Source organism: Cuculus canorus, chromosome 3 (assembly GCF_017976375.1).
Source record: "Cuculus canorus isolate bCucCan1 chromosome 3, bCucCan1.pri, whole genome shotgun sequence".
Lineage (NCBI taxonomy): Eukaryota > Metazoa > Chordata > Aves > Cuculiformes > Cuculidae > Cuculus > Cuculus canorus.
The window spans coordinates 58292778-58320585 of NC_071403.1; the positions used below are offsets into that span (position 1 = coordinate 58292778).

Sequence of the window (27808 nt, forward strand, 5' to 3'; positions counted from 1 at the left end):
GGTTTGCAGTCTCGCTCAGGTGTTCTAGTCATTTTAATGGCAAAATCGTGGAAAACAAGGGATAGTACCTCTTATCTATCCTAGAGCCTTTGTCAGAATTTACAATGAAAAAACAGTTTTCTCTTAACTTCTGATTTCTCTCTGTCTGTCTGTAGCTTTTGACAAAAGTTGGCCTGTAGGACAGACTCTTTGGTGACCTTATAGTATTCAGATTTTACAGTATTCAAAATCTTAGTGCGAATTTCTGAAGTAGTAATCAAGAAAATCTCTTAGCAATTTGGTACTGACCCAGTATCTTGAGTTTTAGTGGTTCTGAAGGAGTTAGTGGTTTTTGTTGTTGGAAATAAATTGTTTGAATCTACTGCAAGCTCCAGAATGCTTTTATTTCACATGTTCCTTTCTTGCCTGTATTAAGGATGAACTCGGAAAGGAATTAATACATCAAATTTACGAGAGATTAGCCAAATCTGAAAACTTTGCCTTCTCAAAGTAATCTTGTGATTCATCTTGAGTAGTGTCAAGTGGCAGCACAAAACTTGAGTAGCACTGTACCGATCTGAGACAGTCCTGTACTGAAGCAAGGTATTGTACAACACCGATAATGGTAGTCTGAAGTTTGTAAAAACCTATTGAAACTCAGCACTTACCTTAAGTGTCTGTCTGATCTTCAGTGTTCCACATTTGTCTCCAGGTCTTTAAGCATCCTTGCGTACATGGATGCTCTTAAGTATCCATGTATATCCTTATAAATGCACTGATTAGTATTCTCAGTAAACCTGCCTATATAGAAGTCTTCTCTTCCATATTTACCCATACACGCACTCTTCCCCAAAAATCTCTAATCCACAACCCCAAACTGGACACTACAGTCTTCCACTATGGGTGAAAAATGCCGGCTGTGACAGTCCTCATCTGTGCTTGTCCTGCTACATAGGCTTCAGGAAGACCCCAGGAGCATAACTTACGATTATGCAGTTCATCCGTAGCTTCCTGTGAGGTTACTGATCAGCCAGTCCTCTGGCATGCGCCATGTGGACTTTGGAGTTTCGAGTGGCTGGACGGTTGCAGTGGGGCCTCGCTATAACCCACTAGTCCCTGTGCTGATAGTGTCCGAGACTGGGGTTTTGTTCTAAGGGAATGGGGAGAAAAGGTGTTTCTTTCTTACTTGCTGTACTATTCTAACCATACATACTTTTTCCTTATTTTGGAGAGAGTTCTTTCCTCTAATGTGCTTTGAGCTCTAGCGTCATCTGTTCTGGGTACCTGCAAGGTAGAGACAGAATGAGTTTTCTGGATTAACCTTGCACTGACTTCCTCAGGTGCTGAGAAGAGAATCTCGCACTAAAGGGAAAAGTTCCTTCTTAACCACCTCGAAGATATTTAGGATGATGCTCACAGCAGCTAACGTAAAGCTAAATTTAGTCAAATCCTGAGGATAAACAGGATGTTTCTTTATGGTGGAAAATGGCCCTTTATACATGTCTTTTTCCTTGTTCAAACTCCCTTCTTTCCAAGGTAATACCATGACATTATTATTAGTAGAAGTCTGCAAGCAGAGTGACATACCAGAATATTTCCTTTATACTCTTAATTTAAGTAAAATACCAAAGAGCACAGTTCTTCGACGTGGCTGATAGATACTTAAGGAATCTGAAGTCTTTTCCAACTTCAGCAGCTGTGGAAGAGGATGAATAGTTTCATGTGTATGTACGTACTCTGTTCTGCAGCCATTTCTACGCCCACTTCTCAGCCCTTCTGAGGCACTGGAAGTTGTTTGGTAGTGTTGGCTGCTTTCTTCCCATCAGTGCCATCATGTGAGTTATCTTCTGCAGTATGGACCTGTCCACCTTTGATGCTCCTTCTGCTCTGTGGTGTTGAAGATAGTGATGGGGCAGGGCGTTCTGCTTTTTAGCAGGTGCTTTGAGCTTACTACTTTACGGCATCCAGAAGTACTGAATAGTAATGGTTACATTTGTATCTTGGTATTTACTGTAACTTTCAAAATTTTTGAGTCTTAATTCTTGAAAGGAGGCAATGCTCAATCAAAATTTGTGGAAACCAATGATATTACATGGAACTGTTTGGGTTTTGTTTTTGTTTTTGTTTTTTTTTTTTATTAGAGTGCTTCTGCAAGATATTAAGCAAGATGAGATTATTTAAATCATACTTAACTTCTATTTTTGCGTAGTTGTAGCCTCTTTTTAAGCTGTCCTGTGTTTGTTTAAAAGACATCTAGTGTTCTCACTTTGTTAAAATGTCTCCGGGAGAGTGGGATGGGAAAACAGAGATGCAGATACATGAAGTAATGTGTTGAAAGCTATGTTGTAAATTTGGTTACTACAGAGCCAGAAGGAGAAGCCAGATTTTGATACATTTATGCTGTTTGCTGTTCACTGGCTCGTGCTAATTTGAGATTTCAATTTACAAAATATGGAACAGGGGGCAGTTACTTACACATAGGGTGTATACTGTCATCATATCACACCCAGTTTAAATCTTAATCTAACTTGTACGGTTTAGCAAAGAATGTCCTTTTCCTTTTACTGTAGTTGGTAACTTCATACAGTGAGAAGTAGGTTATGTATTTTCATAGAAAACTTGCATAATTTTACTCTTTGGCTTTGTTATTGTTTCAAAAATACTTAAATAGCAAATCTACATGAAACTGCCTCTTTTTATTAAATAGGTAACTTAAGTTTTGAAATTCATGAATAATTTATCTTTTCCATATGTATAACTTCACGATAATCAAGCTGATAGGAGGCTTATGTACTGTTACTTAATGAAGGCAAGTATGTATATTCTATTAACATTCTTGAAATGAATACTGGGTAGAGAAGACATTCAACATCCCAAAATGCTTTACAATAATTAAACAAAAATTCTTGAAGAAAGCTTGATACTTATTGTGGGTAATAATATATACATGGCACACATAACGCGGTGTTAACTAAGGATATATGAAATGTGCATACTTTTTGTTTGGATTCTTTGTTTGTTTGTTTTTATTTCTGTACAAATAAGCCTGTAAAGTTTTGTCTACTACTGAGGAAAGCAACAAAACAGCAACAAGCACACAACTACACGGGGGAGATTATTATTTGTTAATTAAATAAAGAGGAAAAGAGACTAGAGACTCCTCATAAATTTAAATCCCTTTCCACTTCTATATACTGCAATCTTCACTTCTTGACAGTTTTTATTTTTTCTCAGGTTCTCTTTTCTTATTTTTGTGACATACACCCTCACTAATGAGAGGATAGACCTGTTATTTGGCATAACTTTTTGGCTGCGTTAATCCTGATTTGCTGCAAAGATTCTTTGGGTTATATCACCAGTTAAAAGGCTGAATTGTTTCGCGATGAGTCAGAATATGCTTGAAATCTTGCATTGTAGTATCACTTAATGCCTTCCTTAACGATGTTTGAATATCTGAGTAAGCTAAACGGAGTTACTAAATGCTTTTGTAATCTGAGCCTGTTTAAACTTGAAATACTCCTGTTCCTGGTTAATCATCTGCATTAATGTTTGTATTGTAACTTGTCCTTGGTCCATGTGCCACTGAAATGACAGCACCTTGATAAGAATAAAATTGAAGTTATTTGATAGAATTGTGTTTTAGAGCAAGAAAATGCTTGAAAGTAAGCAGCCAATTAATTTTCTAACAGTTTTCTTGCAACGTTGTGATGACAAAGGAAAAGTGGGGGATTTTTAGATGGAGTTAACTAAACATACAGGTCACGTCACTGGCAGCAAATCTACCTACTGCCCAGAAGTGCGCAAGTTGCTGAGAATAACAATTCACGCACAGTACACTGGCAGACACTTTCTTCTCATGGTTCTTGATTAATACAGCTGCAGAGGCCAGTTTTGTTAACCAGTGCTACATGATAAAAACAGTCATTTGTTATCCTTTAGAAGTCCTTAAAATAGAACTGGTAGTGCTTTTTAAAACATTGCTCCTTTACTAATCATATGTGCCACTTTAAGGGTGAAACGAGCCCATTCATGTGTGGATTCCCTAGTGCAAAGTTACTTTCCTGACAGGGAAATTGCTTTTCATTTTGTTATTCTACACTTTAAAAAAAAAAAGTAAGTATCTCTTCTGTATATCTGAGACAGTTTCTATAAAAATGCTGTGAATTGCAAAATAAATGTTACTTAAATATGTTGAAAGGTTTAGATTGTTATTTTAGACTGAAAAGCATTCTCTTTTGTAAAGCTGAAGTGTATTCAGGAGGGTTGGAATTTAAGTAGTGAACAAATTTTAGTTAATATATATTTTTGTTGTTTTGATAAACATATACCTAATCTGGGCCTGATTATTGTCAAAATCTGCTCCTTAATATCACTTCCTTCTTGAAACAAGCATGAAAATTTTCTCTGCTTGGTTGTATAGACCTTACTGATGATGAAGAGTGCACAGCCTGTGGCACAAGGAGGAGTTGCGTGTCTCAGCTCAGTAGCTCTTGATCAGAGCTTAAAAAAAAATAGATCCTGGAATTATCATTTGACGCTAATGTTGCAAATCTGTCTATCTTGATGGTTTAGTATGGGTTTGTCCAAACACAACAACTTGCAAAAGGGAGACCAGTATCCTTGTAGAGAAAATTGGACTTGCGCATCTTTGTTGTTCGGCAGAACCTTTAGAAAATTTGGCTTTGGGGAAAAGACATTCTATTTTTGTTTATTTGTTTACATTCAGCAATCTGAGATGTTATATTCCTTAAAATTTTAGGCTAAAGACCTTGTAGAGGTGACATCATTGAAAATTCGCAGCTTAAGAGGGAAGAATGTTTATAGTAGGTCAAGACTTCCGTGTGGTTTTGTCATATATCTCAATTTGTGAAGACCCAAATGTGTTTTTTACTATATGGTAGTTTGATTTCAGGACAAAAGACTAAAAATGTGATTACTCTTTTCTGCAATTAGTCAAACTAATTAGTCAATTTCATTATTACCTATTTCTTCCCTAAGTAATTTTATTTTTTTCCTAAAAAAGAATAGTTTGTTGGATGTACCTTTTGGGGGCTGAAATGCTGTTGTCTCTTGGATATGCATTTGAAAGGTATGAACGAAAAAGATGAACAAAACCAAATGTGCTTCTCTGTTTGACATGAACAAAACCTCAGAGCTAGTTTTCCTACATTTTCAGTGCTTAGGTAGCTCACTTAGCATTAAGAAAAAGCTTATTTAATTATTGTGTTAGGCTGATACAGATTGCTTTGATAGTTGCCAATATGCTTTCTGTATTGACAATTTCCAAACCTCTGCAACTAAGACTACATTTTTATAGTACTGCTATGGAGAGACTCATCCATTTGACTTTGTGGACATGCATATCTGTCAGATATTTAGTGATTATCTGACAACAACTGTGAAATATCAAATTGTTCCTAACATGTGGATTGTCTTGTCATCTTTTAAAAGAAAGTAGTATAAGTGACGTGATTTACCTTGCTCTTTGTGGAGGTGCAGTCCAGGTTACAGTCAAGGCTACTGTTTGAAAACAACTCATTACTGGCAGATGTAGGCCATGTAGCTTTTACAGTGAATTATTGGTAGTCTAGTACTCTCAGCGGGGGTGAATATGTAGTTGAGAATTTTTGATCATAAAATTAATGGCAACGATTAGGAAAATCCTTATTTTTAGTGTAATTGTGACAGCACTGTGACAAATTCACGTTACACAGTTCCTAGAACTGTATTATATAAACAGTATCTCCATTGTCGTACAGTTAGAATTATACAGTGGCATGTAGCAAATAAGGCTGTAACGTTTTTTTATTGTTACGTAAAACTTATTAGCTATGTACTGGTGTGCCAGCTAAATTAAGTTCAGAAAGTAAGATCTCTCATCTGAAAATTGAAATTAAGGAGGGATTTAAAGTTGAACTGGTATTTTGACATTGAGGAAGTGAACCACAAGTGCATTTTTTTTTTCCTTTAGAATAAAGCCATTACCTTCTTTCCTTTTTTAAAGTGTGCAGGAGGAAGTCTGACGCTCCTACTGTTTTGTGGATTTGGGGCTTTTTGTTTTGTTGTTCAGGAGAATACTGAAACAAAAAGGTTTCTCTTAGTGTCTGAAGTTCAGATAGTGTGGGCCTCTTTCCCTTCTCCTGCCCCCTGTATGTATACTTTTATGAAGTGAATGACTGAGAAGCTTGCAACTAGACTGTTAATGTAATTAGTTTTGTTCCTGTCTTGATCTGTCTTTTGTCTTGGTCTGCCCTTCTTTCCTTCATCCTACTTTCTGAGTTTTTCTTCTGAAGTTCTGTTGCTTCATGGTGCTCTCCTCAAAATCAAGGTGTTCTGCTGTGATTAGCATGTGAAGAATAATAATAATAATAATAATACCATCCAGTCCTGCCTCCCTGTGCCCCACATATCCTGTAGTAACTATAAGATAGCAACAAACTGGTATTGATGGTAGTCAATCACTTTTATTGTTGCACTTGGATCCTTTACTGGAACTTCAGAACTGAAATATGTTCAAAAGTAACATATACAACCTAAGGTAATCTCACTGGTCTGAGAATATAGGGAGGGATAGGAAATATCTAAAAAGCATCTTCTTCTGAGTCCTTGCCTTGTATTCTTATGTTTGTCTCGCTTTCTGATCTTTTGTTGCATTTTGGTTGTATAATCTTTCTTGAAGAATGAACAGGATTACATGGTGAAAGAATCATTCTGAAAATTCCTGGTGACCTATTTGTGTTATAAAATATCACTTTGTATTCTTAAAGCAAAAATTAATTAGAAGCTGGCCTTAGTAATTTGCACTGGTTAATAAGAGAAATTAAGCTTTTTTTTAGAGCTACTATACAGTGATTCACCTGATAATATTTGAAAAAATGTTTTCAGACTTACAGTTTGCTTTATCCATATTAATAGTAAATAATTATGCAATTCACTAACTACAAATGTGTTCTGCGAAATAGAACTTACCAGATGCCAGTGGATAATCAAGTAGTGGAATGTGGTTGCTCAGGGAGGTTGTGCACTTTCTGAGGTTTTCAAGACCAAACTGGAGAAAGCTGTGAACAACCTGATCTGACTTCAGAGATGAACTACCTTTCAGCTGGAGGCTGAATTGTGAAGTCCTGAGGTCACGTCCTCCCTGTGATCTTAGATAGTTGAGTGGTGTGTGTGTCCATTTTAATTTATTTTCATCTGGGATGGATTGTATTGCATTAGTTGGAGAAATGGTTCTTTATGTGTAGTAGAACCACTTATATAGGTTTTACTCTCTTTAATCTTTACCAGTTGGACTCATACCTGAAGAGAAATTTTTAAATGTTATGCTGCTATTTAAACTATTAATGCTTTATTTAGCTTTTTGCATCTTTTCTTTTGTCATGGCCCTTCTTGTGACATACATGTTGTAACATCTCAGTATCAAGGCTCTCGTTAGTCTCATCCTCTGTTATTCTGTGCTTGGAGGTCAACTTGTGTAAATGAAGGATCTGCCTGCCTGGTTAGTGTAATAATTAGTGTTTTCTGTAGGAGAGTAGTCTTGGAAAATCAATCAGCCTGTTCTCCATATATCTTCAAATAAAACCGCTTTGTTTTGGAAGAGACCTCAGGAGGTTTCTAGTCCAATCTCCCACTCAAAGCAAGGTCAGCCCTGAGGCGCCTTAGGGCATTACCTCAGTAAGGTCTTGAAAACCCCTAATGGTGAGGTACTACAAAACATCTCTGGGCACCCTCCTTCACTTCTTGACTGTCCTAATAGTGAAAAAGCTTTATATCCAGTTTAAAGGCTTCTGTTGTTTCAACTTGTGTTCATTGTCTCTTGTCCTCCCACCATTCACTACTATGAAGATCCTTGCTGCATCTTCTTGATGGGTTCCTTGTAGGTACTGTGGTTGGCTTTGTAGGTCTCTCCAAAGCCACCTCTCCTCCAGGAGAAGCAAACCTAGTTCCTTCCATCTGTCCTCCTAAGAAAGTTCTTCAGCCTCTTGACTGTCTTATTGCCCTCTGAGCTTCATTTTATCTCTCTCCTTCCTGTATTGGCAGCCCAAAACTAGGCTGATGGGTAGAGGGGGATAATAATTTTGCTTGATATAAGGCCTATATTCTTCCTGTTCATACAACTTGGGATGATATTGACTGCCTTTGCCACTAGGGCCTGCTTCTGAATCATCTTCAGCTTGCTATCCTGCAGGATCCTCTCCAGGTCATTTTTAGCAGACCTGTTCCCTAGCCAGTCATTCTTGAGCCTGTATTGTTGTAAGACATTATTCCTTTCAGGGGCAGGGCTTTGCATTTGTCCTCATTTAATTCCATGGAATTAAAAAAACATTGAAAAATCCAAACAAAAACCAAAAAACAAAGTAACAAAACCCAAACCCCACCTTGTAGAACTTCCTCTGGCAAAACATTGAGGCATGTGCTTGAATGCTTTGAGTATTGAAATGCTTGGATCCTTTCAGAAGTTGAGCACAGCATTCTTCTACCCCATCCTACTCAACTTTTAGAACTGAAAGTACCTTAATGGTTCAGGATCACTTGATGTATCCTTTGACTTGGGCACACACTGAAGGAACGTACTTTGCTTATATGATAGATTGTGGCAGTAGGTTGGATGAGGTCCTCATCCTGCAGGACAAGAAGTGATTGCAAGTTGACTAAATTCCACTCTGTTTTGTTTGCATTTTTTTTCTCTCGTATGTTTCCTTCTCTGGATCAAATACCTGTATCAGTTACTGGAATACATGCTTGCAATGAATGAGTTATGCTGGATTACTTTTGGTGGTATGTGTATATTGTAATTAATATTTGGTTTTGCTCCTGATCATTTTTAGCTTTATAATGCTGTATTTTGTGCAGAGTGTTGACTAGTTAAGTTCTTCACACTGAACCTTCTTTTTGTTTTGAATTTTGCCATTGTGATATGAGTCTCCGTTGTGATGCCTGAAAAAAGGTCTGGAAAATAACACCATTGCTTGGGGCAAGTGGTTGCTGCATTGCATTTGTGACGCTTAAAAAGGAAAAGTTTTATCTATGGAATGTTAATAATAATGACAGAAAAGTCTTTTTTTCTTGGTGTAGAATTTAAAAACCATCTGGTATAGTTGGTTAGATATGGAGATTAGGGCAATTGCATGGAAATAAAGCTATATAAATGGCGCAGCATTTTTGGTGAAAGAAATGCTGAAGCACTAGTTTGAAAGTAGTCTGTAATCTCACCTGGCCACAGATGTTTAATATTAACAGTTTTGTTGCTTCAATGGAGTGTTTTTACAATTAAAATTTAAATTACTACTTTGAAACTTGGGCAATATTTATCTGTTAATTCTGGAAATGTTCCAAGGCCAGTATAGCAAGAATTTAAAACCAAAATAAGCCAAGCAAGCAAAATCCCCAAAATTCAATATTTATTTTTATATGTTGATATTAAATTTAAACAAAGCTTTTAATCACCTTTCCTGCATGTTATGTTGATGTAAACATGCTACCCATTCTTAAAGAACTAAGTCACCACTTCAGCTGATCACTTCAGGGTGATCAGAGGACTAGATGCTTGTTCTTGGATTTCCACCTAAAAAATGTGTTTAAAAAAGTTTGTTACATGTTCTAGGAAGTCAGTAGGTTGGGACCAGTTTGTCCAAGAAGTTCAGAGAGCACAACCTAGAGTTGCTGAAGATAAGTGTCCTTCTAGAAGTCTGCTTTCATAAATGGAAGCTGTTCATCTGGCGACAGCTGCGGTAGTACACAGTGGAGAGAGGCTGCATATGGTACGACAATATGAAGCCTTAACATAGAATGAACACTCTTGAAGGAGCTGTCGAGTTGTATTCGGTAAGGTCTGTAACCATCTGGTGTCTCAGTTTTAGGAATGAAGCTGACACCTAGTCTAAGCAGTGTACAAATACAGAAATGTATTGTTTATTTTTAAGCGTGTTATTCCAGACTGGGGTGGATAGGAAGGGTGGGGAAGAAACTAGTAATGTGAAGGATGCTTATGTGAAGATTAAGCATTCAGCTTTTCAGTTGTCTTTTATGTTGTTCCTATCTCCTCCCAATGCCACATGCCTGGTGTTGTAACTGCTGATCTGACCAACCTGCCCTCTGAAACTTCCCCACTCTTCTTTAAGGAGCCAGTGGCAGCCCCTTGTGAAACCAGGAACAAGCAGCTACAAAATGATGGGGCAGTATTGGTTTAGTTGCTGACCTGTTTGAGTGGGTTTGTTCTGATGCTTAGATAAGAAGTGAGCGAGTGACTGGCTGCTTAAAATATTGAGCATTTAACCACCTTAATCAACCCCAAACTTATCTTTCAACCCTTCATCATAACTGAAGGTGAAGCCAGATTTATATCTCGCCTAGTATTGCAGCAAAATGTTAATTCAAGATGCTTTATATAATTTTAAAGAACTAATGAGAGATTGGTGATTATGAGTGGGAAAAGAGCTGCCTTGCTACTGTTTAGAAATTTTTCGTAAAATATGAACCATCTTGCACAGAACACATCTATTTAGAGGGCTTGAGAGGGTAAGATCAACAGTTACAATAACTGAAACTTTTTTTTTTAACTTGGGTGTGTATCTCAGCTCCATTGTTTGAAAAAATAATGATGATTTCTGACTGAATTCCTTTTGACAAAAAGTCACTGAAATTGGTTTATGCTTGTACCACATGATAACTTTTTCTGGATTATTGATGCTATTATGAAGAGAACTGCAAAGGAAATGAGGAGCTTCCTATGTAATCAAGTGGTCAACTGCTGTTTCCTGCATCGGGAATAGTGTTGGCGATTACTCACAGTCGCTGCATTTGCATTGTTGTCCAGATTGTGGAATGAGAGACACTGAAGCAGTAGGAGGGGAAAAAGAAAATACGGTGGCTATGGCTGAAATACTGCAATTATGTAAAGAGAGTAGCTTTTTACTCCCATTGTTATGAGGTGCTTTTGAATGCTCCTTTGTTTTAATGACTGCTTTGTGGCACAGTTAATGAAACCTGCTAAAAGTAACATTTTGAGCTTTTTAAACATATTTAACCCACCCTATCTCTGACTCACTTTCTTAATTGCAACCGCTTCCTCAAATTTTGTTTTCTTTTAAAAATTTTTCTTGCTTTCCTCTTCTGTTGAAATTATGCTACTGTCAACTCTGCAGGGCATGGGAGACTCTCAGGACTGTGAAACTGTCAGTGTTTGTGCCTGAACATCTGAGACAACATCTGATGCAGTGTGTTGCAGAAGGTCTCTTGGCATTACTGAGTAATTCCTCCACCATTTGTGTAATTCCTACTTTAACTGAACCCTTGTCAGTATTGTCTTTTGATGCCCAGGGCATGAAAGATATCTCGTAGGGCAGTGTTGGCAGCCAATGATTGTAGCTGTAATGTACTCTGTACTCAGTGGCTCCTCATGTTTTGTGGAAAATGTTATTTCCAGGGGAAAATAACATCACCTTGGTATTTGATAATGTTAGTTATTATTTAGTTATTTACTATTTATTAGTTATGTATTATTTAGTTAATTTTGGCTGAAATAATAAAAGGCTGTACTTTTTTTCCACGCAGTGCTACTCTTAGACATTAGATGCTGTGTCCTAGTATTCTAAAGAAAAATATGACTTCTCAAAAGTATAGCCTGATTTTTATGTAACCTTTCTTAAGGCTTTTTATACTGAGTTTCAAGTACTGTTTTAATTTCATAATGTTTCATTTGTTGAGCCTTAGACAGAATGACAAAATATCTGAATTCCCATACATAACCAAGTTATGTAACAGCTAGATGCTGCTAAAGCCAGTTTGTAACATATTCCTGGTTGGTTGGGGTTCTGGATCTGCAGACTTTCCTTGCTTCTGTATGTTATTGTTCTTCGTTTTATTTTGCATGCCAGTAGCTATGCAAGGGAAGAATATGAGCATGAGAATTCACGTTTACAACTTCAGCTAGTAAAACGGCTTTCTAGCAGGAAAAGAGAGCTCCCCTCACCCCTTCTTCAGCTGTGTGGGTTTTTTTAATCCCTCCTTTATGCTGGCATTTGGTTTTATGTGATTCCATAGTGAAGTTCTTAAGAAGCTGGTGGACTAGGATTAATTCTCCTTGGGCTTTTCTCTCTGAACTAGCTCATTAGAGTTCAGCTAAATGCTTGTGTTGGAGCAATTGAAATGGCATGTAGTTGGAGGAGGGGAGGTAGATAGGGAAAGCTCCTTGAAATGTAACTGCTAGTTGCTGTTGGATTAGCTTAATGTCACCATACTCTCCTTGGCTGCCACGTACAAACAGGACACGTGGAGTAATTTTTCTCCTTTTACATAACCTTCCAGTAATGGACAATTAGGGATTTTTGGGGAATTTATTTTGAGGTCTATGTGAGCAGTACGTTCCGTGTTCTGTTCTAATAATAGTAATAGCATGGAGGATACATAAAAGAAAGCATTTTGGTATAGAGGTTTTCTTGTTAAATGAACCTGTTTACAGAGCATGACCTTTGTGCCGATGAACTTGCTTCCAGTCTGGCAAAACAGATGGTATTGTAGAGGGTAGTGAGCGTGGGACCCTGTAGAAGTAAAGGAAACTGGTAGGTAGAGGTTGGAAGATGTAAAATGCTGCTTCTTGAGAAGGGTGCCAGTTGAAGTACAAAGCATTGAAGTATATTGTTATGTTGATAGCTACAGGGTATCTTCTGTTTAAAAGTAAATAAAGTAGTGATGGAATGAAATCAGAACCAAAGCAATATTTTGGTTGTGCAAGGATCTTGGTAAGAAATATGTTTATATGTTTTGGACAACTTTGAACTAGTTTTTGTGTTAGAATGGAGGAATTTGTAGTATGAGAATAGTCAAAAACCAGCCTCACAAAACAGTAGTGCAAAATCAGTCAGTCTGAGAATACTGTAGATGGTGTTACTGCAGAGAGCCATTTTTTAACTTGTCAGCAGTTGTTTTAAAATGCAACAAACTGAAGCTGAATGTCGTTCACCAAGCAGAGTGCTTGATGAAATTGTTGCCAAAGATTATACAACGGGATTAAGTAGGATTTGCAGAGGTGCAGCTATGGACAGGCAAATTTTACCGAAGTATTACAACTACAGAAAAGATTTTTTTCAAAGCATATCTTGACCCTTGGTAGTCCTGTCAAGCAACATTAACATAACTAGTGGCCTTAATAAGCCACTTTATAGATTTTAAGAAATGGCTTGATTCGTTAAATAAAAAAGTAAGCAAATAATTCAAAATTATAATTACCGGAAGTGTTTTTGATTGGCAGAGTTTTTAGAAACCTTTTTTTTTTTTTTTTTGGGGAGACTCTCCTGTTTGTAATTTGCAACATGGACCCCGTGTTTGTTTTCACTGTCCAAAAAGGTTTCAGTTAATGTTTCTAATCATGTCTAAAATTGTGTACTATTTTCATTTGTAAATTTGGCTAAGTGTTTTGGTTGTATTTGTAGTGAATTACTGTCCTTTTCCTGGATGTATGGTAGATGTAGCTAGAAAGATGTCTTAGGATTTTGTCTGTGTGTGTACTCAAGATGAAATGCACAGTGGTTGTGCATCTTTGGCTATGACACAGCTGATCTCACTAAATTTCATTTGACAGTGCAGAACTTAGATATGGGTTGGTTTCTTTTGCAAAAGTGCTGTTGTAGATGTCGATGATTGTACATCCTGAAGTGTGATTGTTTTGTTCCTAAGAAGGAAAGAGGAAGGTAAGTCTTTCAGGTTGAGAGGAAAAGTAATAGCTTGAAAGAGATCCTTCTTGCATATTTCCATAGTATTTGTAACGATGAAATTGTCATTTAGGCTATATTTTGAAATAGTATTCCTTCAGACCTACTTGGTTAACCTAATTTACATGGAAAATAACTTTTTGAAGTGCAGTCAAATGTTGCATTTGAGTCAGTATGATCTGGAATGTACGGATTTAATGATTGTGGACCAAATTCCAAAACAGTGCGACAATAATTGTACAACTGGAACAAATTAAATGTTGCCCATTAACGTCTCTTGAGGTAGTAAAATGAGTAATAAGGTTAATGAAGCTGGCAATAGTCCATTGCAATTCCTGTATTATCATATTGCTTTTTGGCAAGATCTTGACCTGCTACAAAACCTTTAGCAATGTCAGTTTGGCAGTGAGCTCTTGACAGTACATAAACAAGAGAACACAGATTGAGAGGGTTTTTTTTTTGCATTTGAGACTCTTTTGTTATCACATTTACGTGCAGAATAATCCCTTGTAGGCCTGCCTATTTTACATTTTGCCACATTGCATCCTCTTACATCATGTTTGGCTATGTACTGCTTAACATCCATAGCTACTCTAAGCTTAGTCTCCTGGAAAAGAAGTAAATTCTTGGCTCCTTTTAAAATGTTTTTAAATTGGGTCTACCCTGTCTCAGAGGATAGAGTAGGACATTTGGGTCCAGTCAAGAATAGATTTCTAAGTGCATTTTGGTGTCCTGTGGGTTTACAAGTTTTATTTTTTTGTTGTTTAAAGTCGTCTTTTTTTTTTTTTTTTTTTTTTTTTTCAAGCAGACTGCTGCTGCAGTTTTGTCTTCTCCAGCAGAATCAGGTGCTTGCTTCCTATTAGGCTTGTTAGCATTCTTGCTTTAAACTCCTGACTAATTAGCCTGGTTGCCAGAGCTCTTGCATGCAGAGTATCAGATAGCACCCGCGTTTTTCTAGTTCAGTCAGTGTAGCTAGGTATCTTAACCCTGCGTGGGGCAGATTCCAGCTCATCCCACAGGACTGAGAAGCTAATGTAACACAATCAAGTCCATCATTGCAGAGTAGGAGTTGGGTCAGTCTTTCCTGGCTGTGTCAGCAGAACAATAAATACGACATAACCCCTGGTTGCGTTATGTAAAAATTACCTGGTTTTATGACTTCTTTTGATACTGTGTTGCATCATACTGAAGCCTGATACTAAAAGAATAGAAATGCAGTGCTGATTACAAGAAATTCCAGACAGCTGTTTACTTGAAAGATTGTTGCTGTTGCATGTTTTTTGTAATGCAGTGAGAGCTTATTTCCTCTACTTCCAGCGTACAGGTTATTGTGAGAGTAAATAAAAATGAATGATTTGTCAAGTGAATGTTAAATGGTTGAAGTGAGGATGGTTTCTGATCTGCCTTGTGTATTGGTTGGTGTCAGCCTGTCAGTAGGTACCAGCTTGTCAAATGTGGTTTTTAAGTGATCCATTGGTTGTTAGACTGAACCTTCAGACCACATTAGGAATGTGAAGTTGCTGCAGTTAAGTGGTCAGATAGAGACATTGGGTTTAGTTTCTAGTTTGTAGTGTGTGTACTTCTGAACACTAGAGAATCCACGTAGGAGGGAAGTGTTGGCAGTAATTTGATTTGAGCCACCTGTAACAAAATGTGATCAGTTTTGGGAAGGACACCTACAAGAAGAAATTAGGCTTCATGAGTTTGGTTGCTGGTGGAAATACTTGTTTCAATAATGCAGCTTTCTGTCATAGGTAGATCAGCATTTTTGTTCTCTCTTGAGTGAAAAAAAAAAAAAACCTTTTCATTTTTTAGTAGTTTCATTGACAAATTTGAAAACTAGTTGCAATGTCATTTTTTTATGGGTTTAAGATGATCCCTAATAAGCCTCTCTACCAAAGTTCTAGTATGGAGGAAACAATTTGATCTTTTTAAATTGTAGAGACATTATCATGTAACTCCAGTATCCCACAACTCTTGCAGTATGTGTGCTGTGGAAATGCCCTTAAAACAACAGTATTCTAAACTTTATTTTGTGGCTTTTAAAAAGCTGGTTATTTTTTCTAAATGCCATGCACTTTTGAAAATAATCTTTAAAATCTTTGAGATTTGCTGTTTCTGTAGCAGGCCATAATTTACACTTAGCTCTGGACTATCAGTCTCTGCTAGCACACAGTTCCACCCTATCAGTGTCTGCATCCTCAAGAGAGGATGTTTTTTGGTGATGATACTGCTGTATAAATGAGCTCAAACTAGTTTTCTCTTTGAAAAATGTCCATTCAGGGCTTCAGTTTTCACATACAACATTTGAAATGTACCTTTGAAAACCTGCTTGCCTCAAGGTTTTAAACTCTACTTTGAAAGCGGAATTGCAACTGTATGTAGAAATGGCATATTGCTGTGGTGTTATACTCTTAACTGTTCCTTCTGTAATTTACAAGCACTGCATGGGAAAACAGAAATACAATTAAGTATTGCCTAGGTGCTGTCAACCAGATGCGCTGCTGTGACCACGCTGTTGAGGTGTGAAAGCGAGAGCAGTCAGGTTGGATTGGATGAGCTGCTGGCTGCTGCATTTCTGCTCCCTTTTTAATCTGGTGCTTGTCTGGTCTCATCTGTACAAAGATTTTGGGCATGCCAAGTCAGCATAACCTGAAACAAAGAAAATAAGTACCTGCTGGCTTATAATGCCATAATGTGTCTTTGCGGGGTCTGGTGTGCTGATGCCAGTGCGAAAGTGGGACTAAAATGCCTAGCTTGGCAGAGGTTGCTGTTTCATGATTCCTTCAAGTTAATGCAAGGTGCTAGTAGAGGATGGTTTCATCCAACTGCTAGCTTTCACAGCTTCCTCCACATTGAGTGAAATGGGGGGAAAAGTTATCTCCAGAGTTAATCTGACTCATGTTGCTGTATAGCTGCAGGTTGATGGTGCCTGGCATAGGGGAGGAGATGGGAATAAGTGTCTTGGTATGAGGAATGGCTTTCTGTGGCAGCTAGAATTTCTGTTGCTTTAAAATTATTGTTGCCTACGCTTTTAATGTTAAAGGGCAATCTTTTTTTTTTTGTGTCTTGATTGGTGCCTGAAGGTGCTTAAATACAAGGGTTGCAGCTCTGCAGGTTGTTGGCAAACAGCAGTGCCAGTGAAAAATCATGCTTCTGATGTCCCTCTTAGAATTTTTCTGTTATGTTTTGGTTCAGCAACAATGACAGGTTGTACATAAACAGTAGAAAGGTAAGCTATGTATTCTTGAAGGCCATCATTCGTTGTTACTTTTGCTCTTGCCTTTAAATATGTCATGACTAATTCAAAGTAAGCTTTGTTTTGGTTTTGACTGGCTTTTTACCTTATTTCAAATGTTACTCTACTCTGCCTTATCTCTATTTTTTTAGAGACTTTCAGGGTATTTTTCATAGGGCAAATGCGTGTAAATTACTTTTACTTTTCTTGCTGTCATGTCAGCTCCTTCAAACCATTTTCCAAAACTTTTCTTTTTTTGCAGGGGTGGGGTAGGGGTGCATGTTTTCAGAATATCTATCGACAGTGACTACCAGAGCCTCAGTGTTGTGATACTGGGAGAATCACTGAATGGCTGTTGCATTGGCATCAATATGGTTTATAAAGCAGGTCTGATTTAATCGGGGGATATGATTTAGTCTCCTGTAGCTTTGTTTGTTGCAGTTTGAATTTAAGCAATCTAGTTTAATGAATGCTTAAATAGTTACAGAACTGTTGGTAGCACTTTTAGTTTTTTGGTTACCTCTCGTAGATCTTATTCTGTAAGAACAGTATACGTTTTCTCAATTTAATTGTGAAAGGTTAAGTAATGATGTCCACTGCAGCTTAACAAAAAATATCCTGCAGGTGGCAGACAGCTGCTGTGTTGCACGTGATGTTAAGATTTTCCCAATCATTTACTGATAGGTTTGAAAATTTGAGTTGGAAGGTTAAGCCCGTAATGCTATTGGGGACCACCCTTAGCAGATTTTTGTTTGTGTTTAATGGTGACTGCTTCTGGGTATTTGAAGACACTTCATGTTGCTTTTACAACAATGTCTTTTGTAGAAGATTATGAGAACTTAAGTGTTTTCAGCATGAAGTGTGGTTGATGGCTGCATACTGAGTCTCCGGGCCTTGGCAAAACACTAATCTGAAATCAAATTTTTGGGATTTTTTTTGTTTGTTTGTTTTGAAGTAAATGGAAAATATTCTGGTTCATCTGCCTTATGTAGAGGGGTCTGTTCTGAAGTTTAATTTTTTTTGAACTGTGACATATGAATCATCAGAAACATATTCAAGATTGCAGTAGTTACTGTACTATATCTGTCTTGCCGTATGGGTAGAAAGGTAATGGGGTGTAGGGAGAATGCTTAGGAAGTATGCAGTAGAGTATTTATATCAGTCATAATTCAAGGTTCACATGGGCATTTAAGCTGCGTTTATGAAAGTAAATACCTTTTTAGGATATGTTAGTTATATTTACAGACGTGAATCTTAGTAGCATCTTAAACTAAAGTCATTGTAGCATTTGTCATATACTGCAGTGGGTTTTATTTTGCATTACATTTGTATTCTAAAGATGTTTGTAGTACCTTTTGGTTTTTTGATCTCAAAGCTTTGTTTCTTATTGTAGTGGGGCTGGTTCCAAAGATGCAGCTTTCCTCAGGAAAATAAAGAGGGGATTTCATTTAATTAGGCTGATTTGTGTTGTGGGCTGTTGATAATTCTCTCTGATAGAAAGCACAGTTGTTGGTCCTGCTTCTGTGAACATTGCGGTGCTTGTAAATTGTTGTGGCAGGCTGAGTCATTTTGTAGTGGGAAGTCTTTGTTGATCCAGGTGTCAGAGGTTTGAAAGAGGAAATAAAGGTGATGAAAATGATTTTTGTAGGAGCCATTTTTTCATCTGTACTGTCCTCTCCCTCTCTTCACTTGGAACTGTTCAGAGTATTCAGTCATTAATCTGCAGTTTTTGAAGATATCTCAAAAAGTAGCTTAGCAAGAACATTACTTTTCTATGTGGAAAACAGTTTATAAGAATTAACAGGATTTTTTTTTAAGACTATTTGGTATTCCTTTTTAATAGTTGGATGTAGAATCTACTTATGAAAATATTGTCTATCCTTTAGTTTCATGTTGAGAATTCTTTGCTGGGAATATATGATGGAAACCTGACCCTCATATTTTGATTGCATAATCCCTTAGTGATTTAATATGCTTCAGTTTTAAAATCTTGTAGGAATTCTTTTTTTTTAATATTCATAATTCATTAGACTTGCATGGGTTTGTTCTATACTTATGGCTTTTGGAGGGGCAAAGAAAGCAATTCCATTTCACTCTGTAGACTGACAACGGGTCAGGTACAAAGGCATTTCAGAATATTCTGCAGTGATAATACTATTGTTACACTGGCCTGTTTTATCAATATTGTGACTTGTATTCATTTGGAAGCAACTAGTATTTGTTTTAATTCTAATTGTTGCACTGTGGATTGGTTTTATTATGGTTTATATTCTATTAGCAGAACTCTTGGGCAACAAGCACGTGTAACTGAATAATAATCACAGCTTAGTTAGGAGTTAGTCTTCTAGGTTCTTGCCTGTAGAATTTGAATGGTGAAGGAAGAAGAATGTGGCGTTCTTAATGCTTGTGTTTAGTATTTTGTATATGTAGTCATGCAGAATGCTGCTTGAATGGCAGTGTTATCAATGCAACTAAGAAAGATCAAAGACTCTTGGAGGAGTTACAGATGAGCATTTCTGAAGGGAAACATATATTCTCTACTACTCAAGAGACTGAATAGTTTACAAAATGGATAGTATACGCTATGCTGAAGTGTTGAAGTATGTTTTGCTTTGTGATTGGTATGGAGGGGATAGTAGTTTACCAGGTTATGAGTATTCTCTGCTGGATTTGTGGGAAATAGTGATCCTCATCTTCACGTTGATTACTGCTGTGTCTCGTGTACCGGGAGAATACTCCCTCATTACCTCCTCTGACACTTTAAGGGTGGAGTTTCCTTCCTCATAAATGAGCCTGGCTGTGGATACTGTTCCTGGATATTACTGCTTTGTTTGCAGAAGCGCCTCTGATTCTTCAGGAAGTCCAGGTTTCCCTGCTTATAAATGCCACTGTGTCCCGTGGCAGACTTTTTTTCATACCTCACTTAACAGCATGGGCTTTTTTTCCTCTTTCTACTTTTTTTTTTATGTTCTTTCTTGACTATGTTCTCCTTGTTTAAAAAGAAAGGGATTGTTGGAAGAAAAAAGAGCTGTTTTTCTGTCGGGATTTTAAAATAACCGAAGTATTAAATACATCAGTCTTTCGTAACTGTTAGCACTTTTTGTGTGTATATGCAACCAGCTTTCGTAATTGAAGACTGAAGCTTGAGATTCTCTTTTCTGCCTCTCTGACTTACTTGCATTTCTGTATAATGTAACTTCAAATGAGTGATTATCTTGATTATTACCAGTTACTGCTTTAAAGCAGAAATGCCTGCTTGATAGTAGGCAACTGGGAGCTAGATTTAAAGATCAAAGAAAGTATTTTGAGAAACAGAATTTTCTGAAGCTTCATGGAGAACTTTGACAGATTTGAAAACTTATATTCACATTTTCCGCTTTAAATGTTACTTAAATTATCTGTGAGACTCTGTTATGTATTGACGTTTGCTTGTTTCCTGCTTTTTTAGTGCTCTTTCGGTTGACGGTCTGAGGTCATTGAGGAGTATGTCAGAGGAAGGTGATAGTGCTAATAACACAGATGTTTTCTAAGAATGTTTCATCAAAGCTTTTAAAAAGACTTTGTAGAATTTTGAAGATTTTTTGTTGTGAAAGGTGTTGTTTAAGTGTGCTGTTCTGATGCTTTGGTGTGGTTATTGGGTTTTTTTGGTGTTTTTTTCCTTTTTCCTAAAGACACATATCTGGAATGTTTAAGCTGTTGGCTGTGAAGCAGTTACTGCCTGTCATTGGCTTAATGTAAAAAGTCATAATTAAACAGTTGAACACTTTTATGATTCCTTTTTTATGCCTAATGAAGAGGTGATATAACTTACTCTTGTTTGGAAAAGCGAGAAACAATGGCTAACTATCAATTTTTTATAAGCCTTTTGAGTAGGATATACTCCTGGAAACTAATGTAAGTTCTTCTGATAGTAATTAAAAAAGCATAGTTAAGCTTTGCATTTAAAATGTTCTTTATGCTATGGAAGACTTAAAAAGAGCTGACTTTTTAAGTGCTTTAAAAGATATATTTTGCAGTCTAGATAATCAGGATTAAGATGTTGTGACAGTTGACTGTACCTGTGTAGCCAAAGGGTGTCCTGTATACCTACATTCCTTCCTAAGGAGCCATGGACTTGCAGAGCAGATATGTGAAATATCTAAAATGTGATTAGATGAGAGAGCTAAGATTGCTCATGTTGAGTGTAAATGCCCAAGAGGAACTTAAAAATGCTTTAGTACACTTAAGTAATTATTCACTTTAGAAACCAAGACAACATTTTGACTTCTTTTTGGCAATTTATAATTGACAGTTCTTATCTTTACAGAAAGCTAGTTTAAAGAAACTTGCAAATGTTTTGGAGTGATTTTTCCACTTGAAGAGTGTGTTAGGCAGTAACAGATATTTGTACATCTATTTGATTTAGGGCAAGTAATTATTATTCTTTAGTCTCTTCACTTGACACAGGTCCATGTTATAAACTGCAGTGAGTCTACTTGGCAGACATAACAAAGAAGTTAGGAGGTGAGCGAGTTTAAAGATGAATTGTACCTCTCAAAAATAAATACTTCAATGCAGAGTTGGAGTGTAGAGTAGAAATGTAAGCATGGTGTCTATCTTGCTGCCTTGATGTGGACTGTGGGTTTGGTATCCATGTGTATTATTATTGGTCTGCTGAGCACATGGCCAGAAAGTTAAATGTATCTTGAATTGGAGGTACATACATATATATGATATATAACAATGATAAAGACTCTGTGTGTGTGTTGGTGGTTTCAGTTTTGTTTTGGTTTTGGCTTCTTGTCACCACCTCCTTTCCTAATTTTTTGAAATCAGAAACCAATGGCTTCCGTGTCACTGAACACTTGTGTTTAAATATAATGTAATATGCTAGTAGGGCCCAAAGGAACAGTTTAAAACCTACTGCAAATAAACGTTTAACTAACTACACTGGGAAGTGCTAGAGCATTGTGATGCAGTTGTGCAGTCTTATCCTTTTTCTTTTTTTTTTTAAAAAAAAAAACTTAGGAAAATTGGATGAGGAGGGGACATGGACTGTGGGGACACAACACGAGAAGCTGTCTAGAAGATGGGGAGAAATGGACAGCCAGTGGTTGATGTATTCAGTTATTTTCACATCCAGATTGTCAAAGCAATGGAACAAAACCAAAATTACAATCCTTCAGAGGAACACATTATTTTCTTTTCTAAAAGGACAACAAAACTCGCTTTACACTGAGGTGGTATCTTGAGTATACATGATACAGTTTTGTCTCTTCTGCTTTGTTAGTATCTGAAAGCAGAAATGAGCTTTAGTAATAGAACTATAATAATAGTAGTAGTAAACCCCTGGTAGTTTAGAAAGTTTCTTGAACTTTTTCCTAGATTGTCTCTGAACGGATTTATTTTGCACTTCTTTGCTAGTGGATCTCTGCCAATAATGCTGTGTTGTAGAGAATAAAATCTATAGGATTACAAGCATGTCTGATAGTGAAATGTGTTCTCAGTAAAATAACCTTTTTTCCTTTTCAAAAAAAGTCAGCTGGAACCGTTTCTTTGTATAGGATCTCACAGAATACCTAACGCCTGAAAAAAGAGATTTGCAGTGGTGTTATTCTTTCTTAGTTCTTGCGTCAGCACTACCTTGAGGTGGTGGTGGGAAAACGCTTTTGTGTAAGGGAAATAAATGTTATAAATTCAGTATGATTATCCTTCATGATGCTTCTGCAGAAAGCTCATGTGTCAAGTAGATCTAAACCTTAAGTTGGTTATAAAAATAGTCGTGGCTCTTCTGTGAAGCGTCGTAACTGAGGAGTATTTACGAAAGAGCCAACCATTTAAATTGGTTGGAAAGGGTATGTGGGATGTGGTTCATACTGTTACCTGTCAGAAGGCTTTCTGTACTAGATATCATAACATGCTTATATTAATTTTTCTTGCAGGAACTGCACAATTTTCCAACTTGATTGGAAATAGAGTATAGCTACACTAGGGAAGCCTGATAAAGCTAGAAGAGGCAAGTAGTAGCAAAGTACTTACCACCTGCCAAGACTTAAAGATGCCGTGCTGGAGGTACAGACTAAAAGCATGCCAGCTATCAAGGGAAGTGTGAAAGGAACCTGGCATGGTAACATCAAGCAAAGATAGTTAATAGAAAGCTAAAGTGGTATCCAAATGAGGACAATTGTAAAGATATAGAATCTGGCAGGTAGAATATAAAAGCATAGGATGATAGAACAGAAGAATCTGAGGAATAAATTTTGAAAAGTCCTTAATAACTGTCTTTCAGGACATTAGTAGGAACAAACTCACCACAAGCTGTAAGACCACAAGGTGATCACCTTGTAAAAGAAATCTCAGAGGATAAGATGATAGCAGAAAACCTTTGCTTTGTATCTGTGTTCATTGTTGAAAATCTTGCCTTGCCCTTTTATGCATAACTTATTAGAGAAACTCTCTCAAATCAGCATCTAAGAGGTTAGACAACAACTGGACAACGTGAAAGGAAGTTGCTAGAACCAGACAATGTTCATCCAATAACGCTCTAGAAAGTGAGGGATGCGATAATTTTACTAACTGGCATATAATGACCCCTTTATCTGGACACACTTAGGTTATTGGATATAAATGCAGTATGAGGCCAGTATTAAAAAGACATTTGCACAAGATGTTGTCTGTGCTGACTGGAAACTACAGTAACATACAGAGTTCATGGACACTTGCTGATTGTAATAGATGGTGGAAAGGTCAACAGAGCTTTGCAGGAAGTTGTTCCTTAAACATTTTGGAGCTCATCAAAGGTGTTAGCAAGAATAAATGTAAGCAGGCTCCGATTTATTATAGTAGGTAGGATTTGCAGAAGTCATTTGATAGCCTTCTACATAATGGGGATAAATTCTCATATGGATAATTGGTTAATAATTAGAAATAGATAGAGACAAGAAATGAAGCGGAGAGGATGCTTTTTCAGGATGTATGGTAGCTGTTAAAATATTCGGGGTACAAGAATTGAGACTTGGAACAGGTTGCCCACAGAAGTGGGTGCCCTATCCCTGGAGGTGTTCAAGGCCAAGTTTGAGGCTTTGAGCAACGTGATCTGGTAGAAGGTGACCCTGACCATGACAGGGGGATTGGAAGTGGACGGGCTATAAGGTCCCTTCCAACACAAACCATTCTATGATTCTTTGGTCTCAAGACCACCTTTCAATAATTGCAGTTAAGTTCAGAATGGATGAGGAGGTGGCAGTTAAGCTGAAGTTGAGGTATGTGGAACCTGTTGCTCCTTGCAGGAAGGAACACCGATTTGGGATTACAATAGATAGTTCTGTGGGAACACCACTTTAGGCTCAGGAAGATTAATTCTATAAGTTGTTGAACAACAGAAAATAAAACAAAATTGACCATCGTCATAGGTCCACGGTGCTTTTGCATTTGACTGCTGAATGCTTGGGAGTGCCCTGGAAAAATAGTGCTTAGTTCTGTGTATATCTGGGTGGCTGATAGTTTCAGTAAATATCTCAATTTCTTTGCTGTTCAAAGGAACATTGTGATGTCTTTCATGAGATCAGGTGTTGTACTGGAAAGGGAGGTGCATTGTGTGAAATCTGCCACTACACTTGACACTCAAGGGTGTATCTATTTCAGAGTCTCTGGAAAGTGAACACAGGAGCAATGATGATTAAACTGTAGAGTAAACCTGGTAAAGTCAACTAGGGCACTTGAGTCTTCTTGATTCTCCCTGAATGCAGGGCTGCTTGAGTGCGAGTGCTGGGATTGATGCAGGGGGCAAGAGTCAGCCACGTGGAGACCACTGGGGAACTAAAATTTAAATTCTGATTTGGTGTTCAGGCCAGTAATGAAGTTGCATGAGCAGCCAGTATCCTCCTGCTGTTTGGTAGGCTGGAGTGGAGGACAGGACTCTAATGGCTAAGGAAAATATTTAAGGATATGAATTTACAATAGTTTTACATGTTTAACACTTGCAGTTGCTTTCGTCCCTCCACTTCACCTAATGTTGGTACTGGAGCTTTTCTTCCCTCACAGGGTGTTTAGGGAGCTGTACCAAAGGCTAACCTTTCTGGATATATAAGATAAATCAAGTTATTTAGTTTCCCAAACAGGCTGTTTCCAGCCTGTCCAAATAGGTACTAACGTAAGAAAGAGGAGCGTATGAAGGAGGGGCAAAAAAGGAGGGGTAAGATGACACTTAAGACTGCTGGGACAGAAAGCTGTTCCATTTCAGACACGTTGCTGTCATTTGAGCATATCTAGCCTGCAGTCTGTGCAGACACAGGATGCAGGGTCCTACTCTGGGTAACAAAATATTGAGACCAGTTTCAGGACATGTTTCTGAGAGCAGAATAAAAAAAAAATAGTTTCTATTGATTCATCTTCAGGTAAACCTGACAGTAGCTGTAAATTTGAATACTCGAAGATTCAAGTTCTAACTGTTTCTGGAAATAGAGTACTTGAATACTTTTTACAGAATATGCTTGTTTTTTTCAAGTTTACGGTGTCATAGTTAGTAAGCTCTACTGTCCTCAAAATTTTGAAAACCAGTGTAATATTTGAATATCTTATGTTTTCATAGCATATTTATAACTAATAAATAATAAAAGAACTCTGAACCTTATCACTGTTGGCCAGCACTCAGATTTGGTTTTTTTATTTCTTTGCAGGATCTGGAATTTCATGGTGTAATGCGATTCTACTTTCAAGACAAAGCAGCTGGAAATTTTGCAACAAAATGTATCCGTGTCTCTAGTACTGCCACAACTCAAGATGTGATAGAAACTCTTGCAGAGAAGTTTCGACCAGACATGCGAATGTTGTCATCCCCTAAATACTCACTTTATGAGGTGCATGTCAGCGGAGGTTAGTAATTATTCACAAAGTCTCTCCTGCATCCACACCTCCTTCCTATGTACCCACAGCCAAAATATCTTTAGATTTGCCCCAGCTTTTGAACCACATAAAATTTGGTCGGTTTTGTTTCTAAGTGTATTGTTACTAATTGCCACATGGGAGAGTGGTATTTAAAAATGCAAGTACACATATGAGGCCTACAATTTAGGTAAGTTTTGATTATGATCTATTAAACGCTGTGCTTGGCATCCTGTTAATTTGTTTACATTTGTGGAGTTGCTATTTTTAGGACTAGTACATAAAGGATAAATTTAAAAAGGGAGAATAGAAATATTAAATTGAAGCATTTATATATCCTCAGTGCTTCTGTGTTGCGCGCCTTTGATAGGTAGCCTTATAATGCATATTCCTTTACTGCTAAATTGCAGAAGCTTAACATATAGTATTGTTTGAGGCCACTGTATTTCTTTAAAAGATCCTTTAATGTTTCCTGTGAAGAACTTAGATAATTAAATGGCCTTTTGATACTGCTGACATTTGTGTCTCCCTTCCCCAGCAGAAGGCTTCAGATTGGAAGGTGGTGGTAGAAACAGGAATAGGAAAAACTAACTTTATCTTGTACTTTTTCTTTTTTGCACTTTGGAGGCTTACAGAAGTGGTTTAGCTACTTTAAATTTTGCTTTTGAAAGACTGAAAATAATTTAATTTGAGATAGGCAATTGAAATTTGTTGGGATACATGTCTCTTTTCATAGTCTTATGAATGACAATGTGAATTCCATAGAATTAGAGAAAAGTGCATGTGTCATCACTAATTTAAGCAATGAATAGTACGTGTGTTTTCTGCTTTAGGTTTCTTTAAAGGTCTGTAGTAAAAATGAGATTATTTCCTTTGCAGATCAAGTTCCTGTTTTTTAAAACATGGCTCACAAGAGGCACCTTATTCAGTAGGAGTGTTTCTTATTTGGTAAAATGTAACTGCAAAGGCATCATTATCTTGCTATGCATATGTACTCTCTCCTAGTTTTGGAAGGGAGATCAAATGGCAAAACTTGTTTAATTCTTTTAATCACTCAGATTTTTCTGATATACTTAGAATAGGTATAATATGCTAAATGGAATCATCTGGTATACGTGCAAAACAAATTCTTTTTTTCATCATCTGGTTTACTTTTGGGCAGTCTTTTCAGCATAGTGGTTCTTGGGCCACAATCGGACATCTTAAATTTAAAATAAGGAAAATGAATACTTGAAAGGCTCATGAAAATATGAAATGTTATAACTGTAGATGCAACTTCTCCTGAGTGATAATCTTGTGTTCCTAGACTTCAGCTCTGACAAAGGAGGTGTGCAAGACTACTTTATGTGGACCTTTAGCTTGTATACATACAAGGAATCCGCTTGGGCTGGTTGCGGGAAAGGGGACATACAGGTCTACATCCACAGGCTCTCTGTCCCTGTATTTAAAAGGAAACGTGAACTGACCTGCTATTCAGTAAACCTTTTGTTTACTGTTTCTAAGTATCTTTACTTAGATAAACTTGTTTCTAAGTATCTTTGCTCTTGAGGTGCCAAATAACTGTTACTGATTTTTTTTCATTTTTTTGAAGAAGAAAGAAGATTGGATGTAGATGAGAAGCCTCTTGTTGTACAATTAAACTGGAACAAAGATGATCGAGAGGGAAGATTTGTTCTCAAGAATGAAAATGATACGCTTCCTCCAAAGGTGAGTCTTAAAGGAATATGCTGGTGGTAACAGCAGTTTCAAAATGTGTGTGATTTGCTTATATATTAAAACATAATTTTTGCTTTTCCAATTCCTGATGACAACTGATGATGATCACCTTTGATATCTGGAGAAAGTATTTTTAAATACTTAAAATGCATCTTTGCAACACAGCGTTTTTGTGATCTTTCAGATGACTTGCGATGCTTTGATCCATGTAGCTGTCTAGTACTCGAGCATGTAATGCCCAGAGAGCTTGGAGTTTGCTTTGTTCTAATATGATGAATTAAAATTTCACTGAAGTAGTATATGA

At 37.1% G+C, this 27808-nt stretch overlaps 1 protein-coding gene across 24 annotated transcripts in view; it reads left to right on the plus strand.

Moving 5' to 3' along the window:
• The window catches only part of AFDN (afadin, adherens junction formation factor), a 124741-nt gene that overhangs the window by 10681 nt on the left and 86252 nt on the right, over nucleotides 1-27808 (plus strand). For 16 of the 24 annotated variants that reach the window (XR_008448975.1, XM_054061418.1, XM_054061396.1 and 13 more), the window contains exons 2-3: nucleotides 25584-25779; nucleotides 27380-27495. Coding sequence is in view for 23 of the 24 variants with exons in the window: in XM_054061418.1 (XP_053917393.1) it covers nucleotides 25584-25779; nucleotides 27380-27495 (312 nt within the window). In the remaining variant the exon portion in view is untranslated. The remainder of the gene's footprint in view (nucleotides 1-25583; nucleotides 25780-27379; nucleotides 27496-27808) is intronic. The other 8 variants (XM_054061397.1, XM_054061405.1, XM_054061412.1 and 5 more) reach the window with 1 other exon arrangement.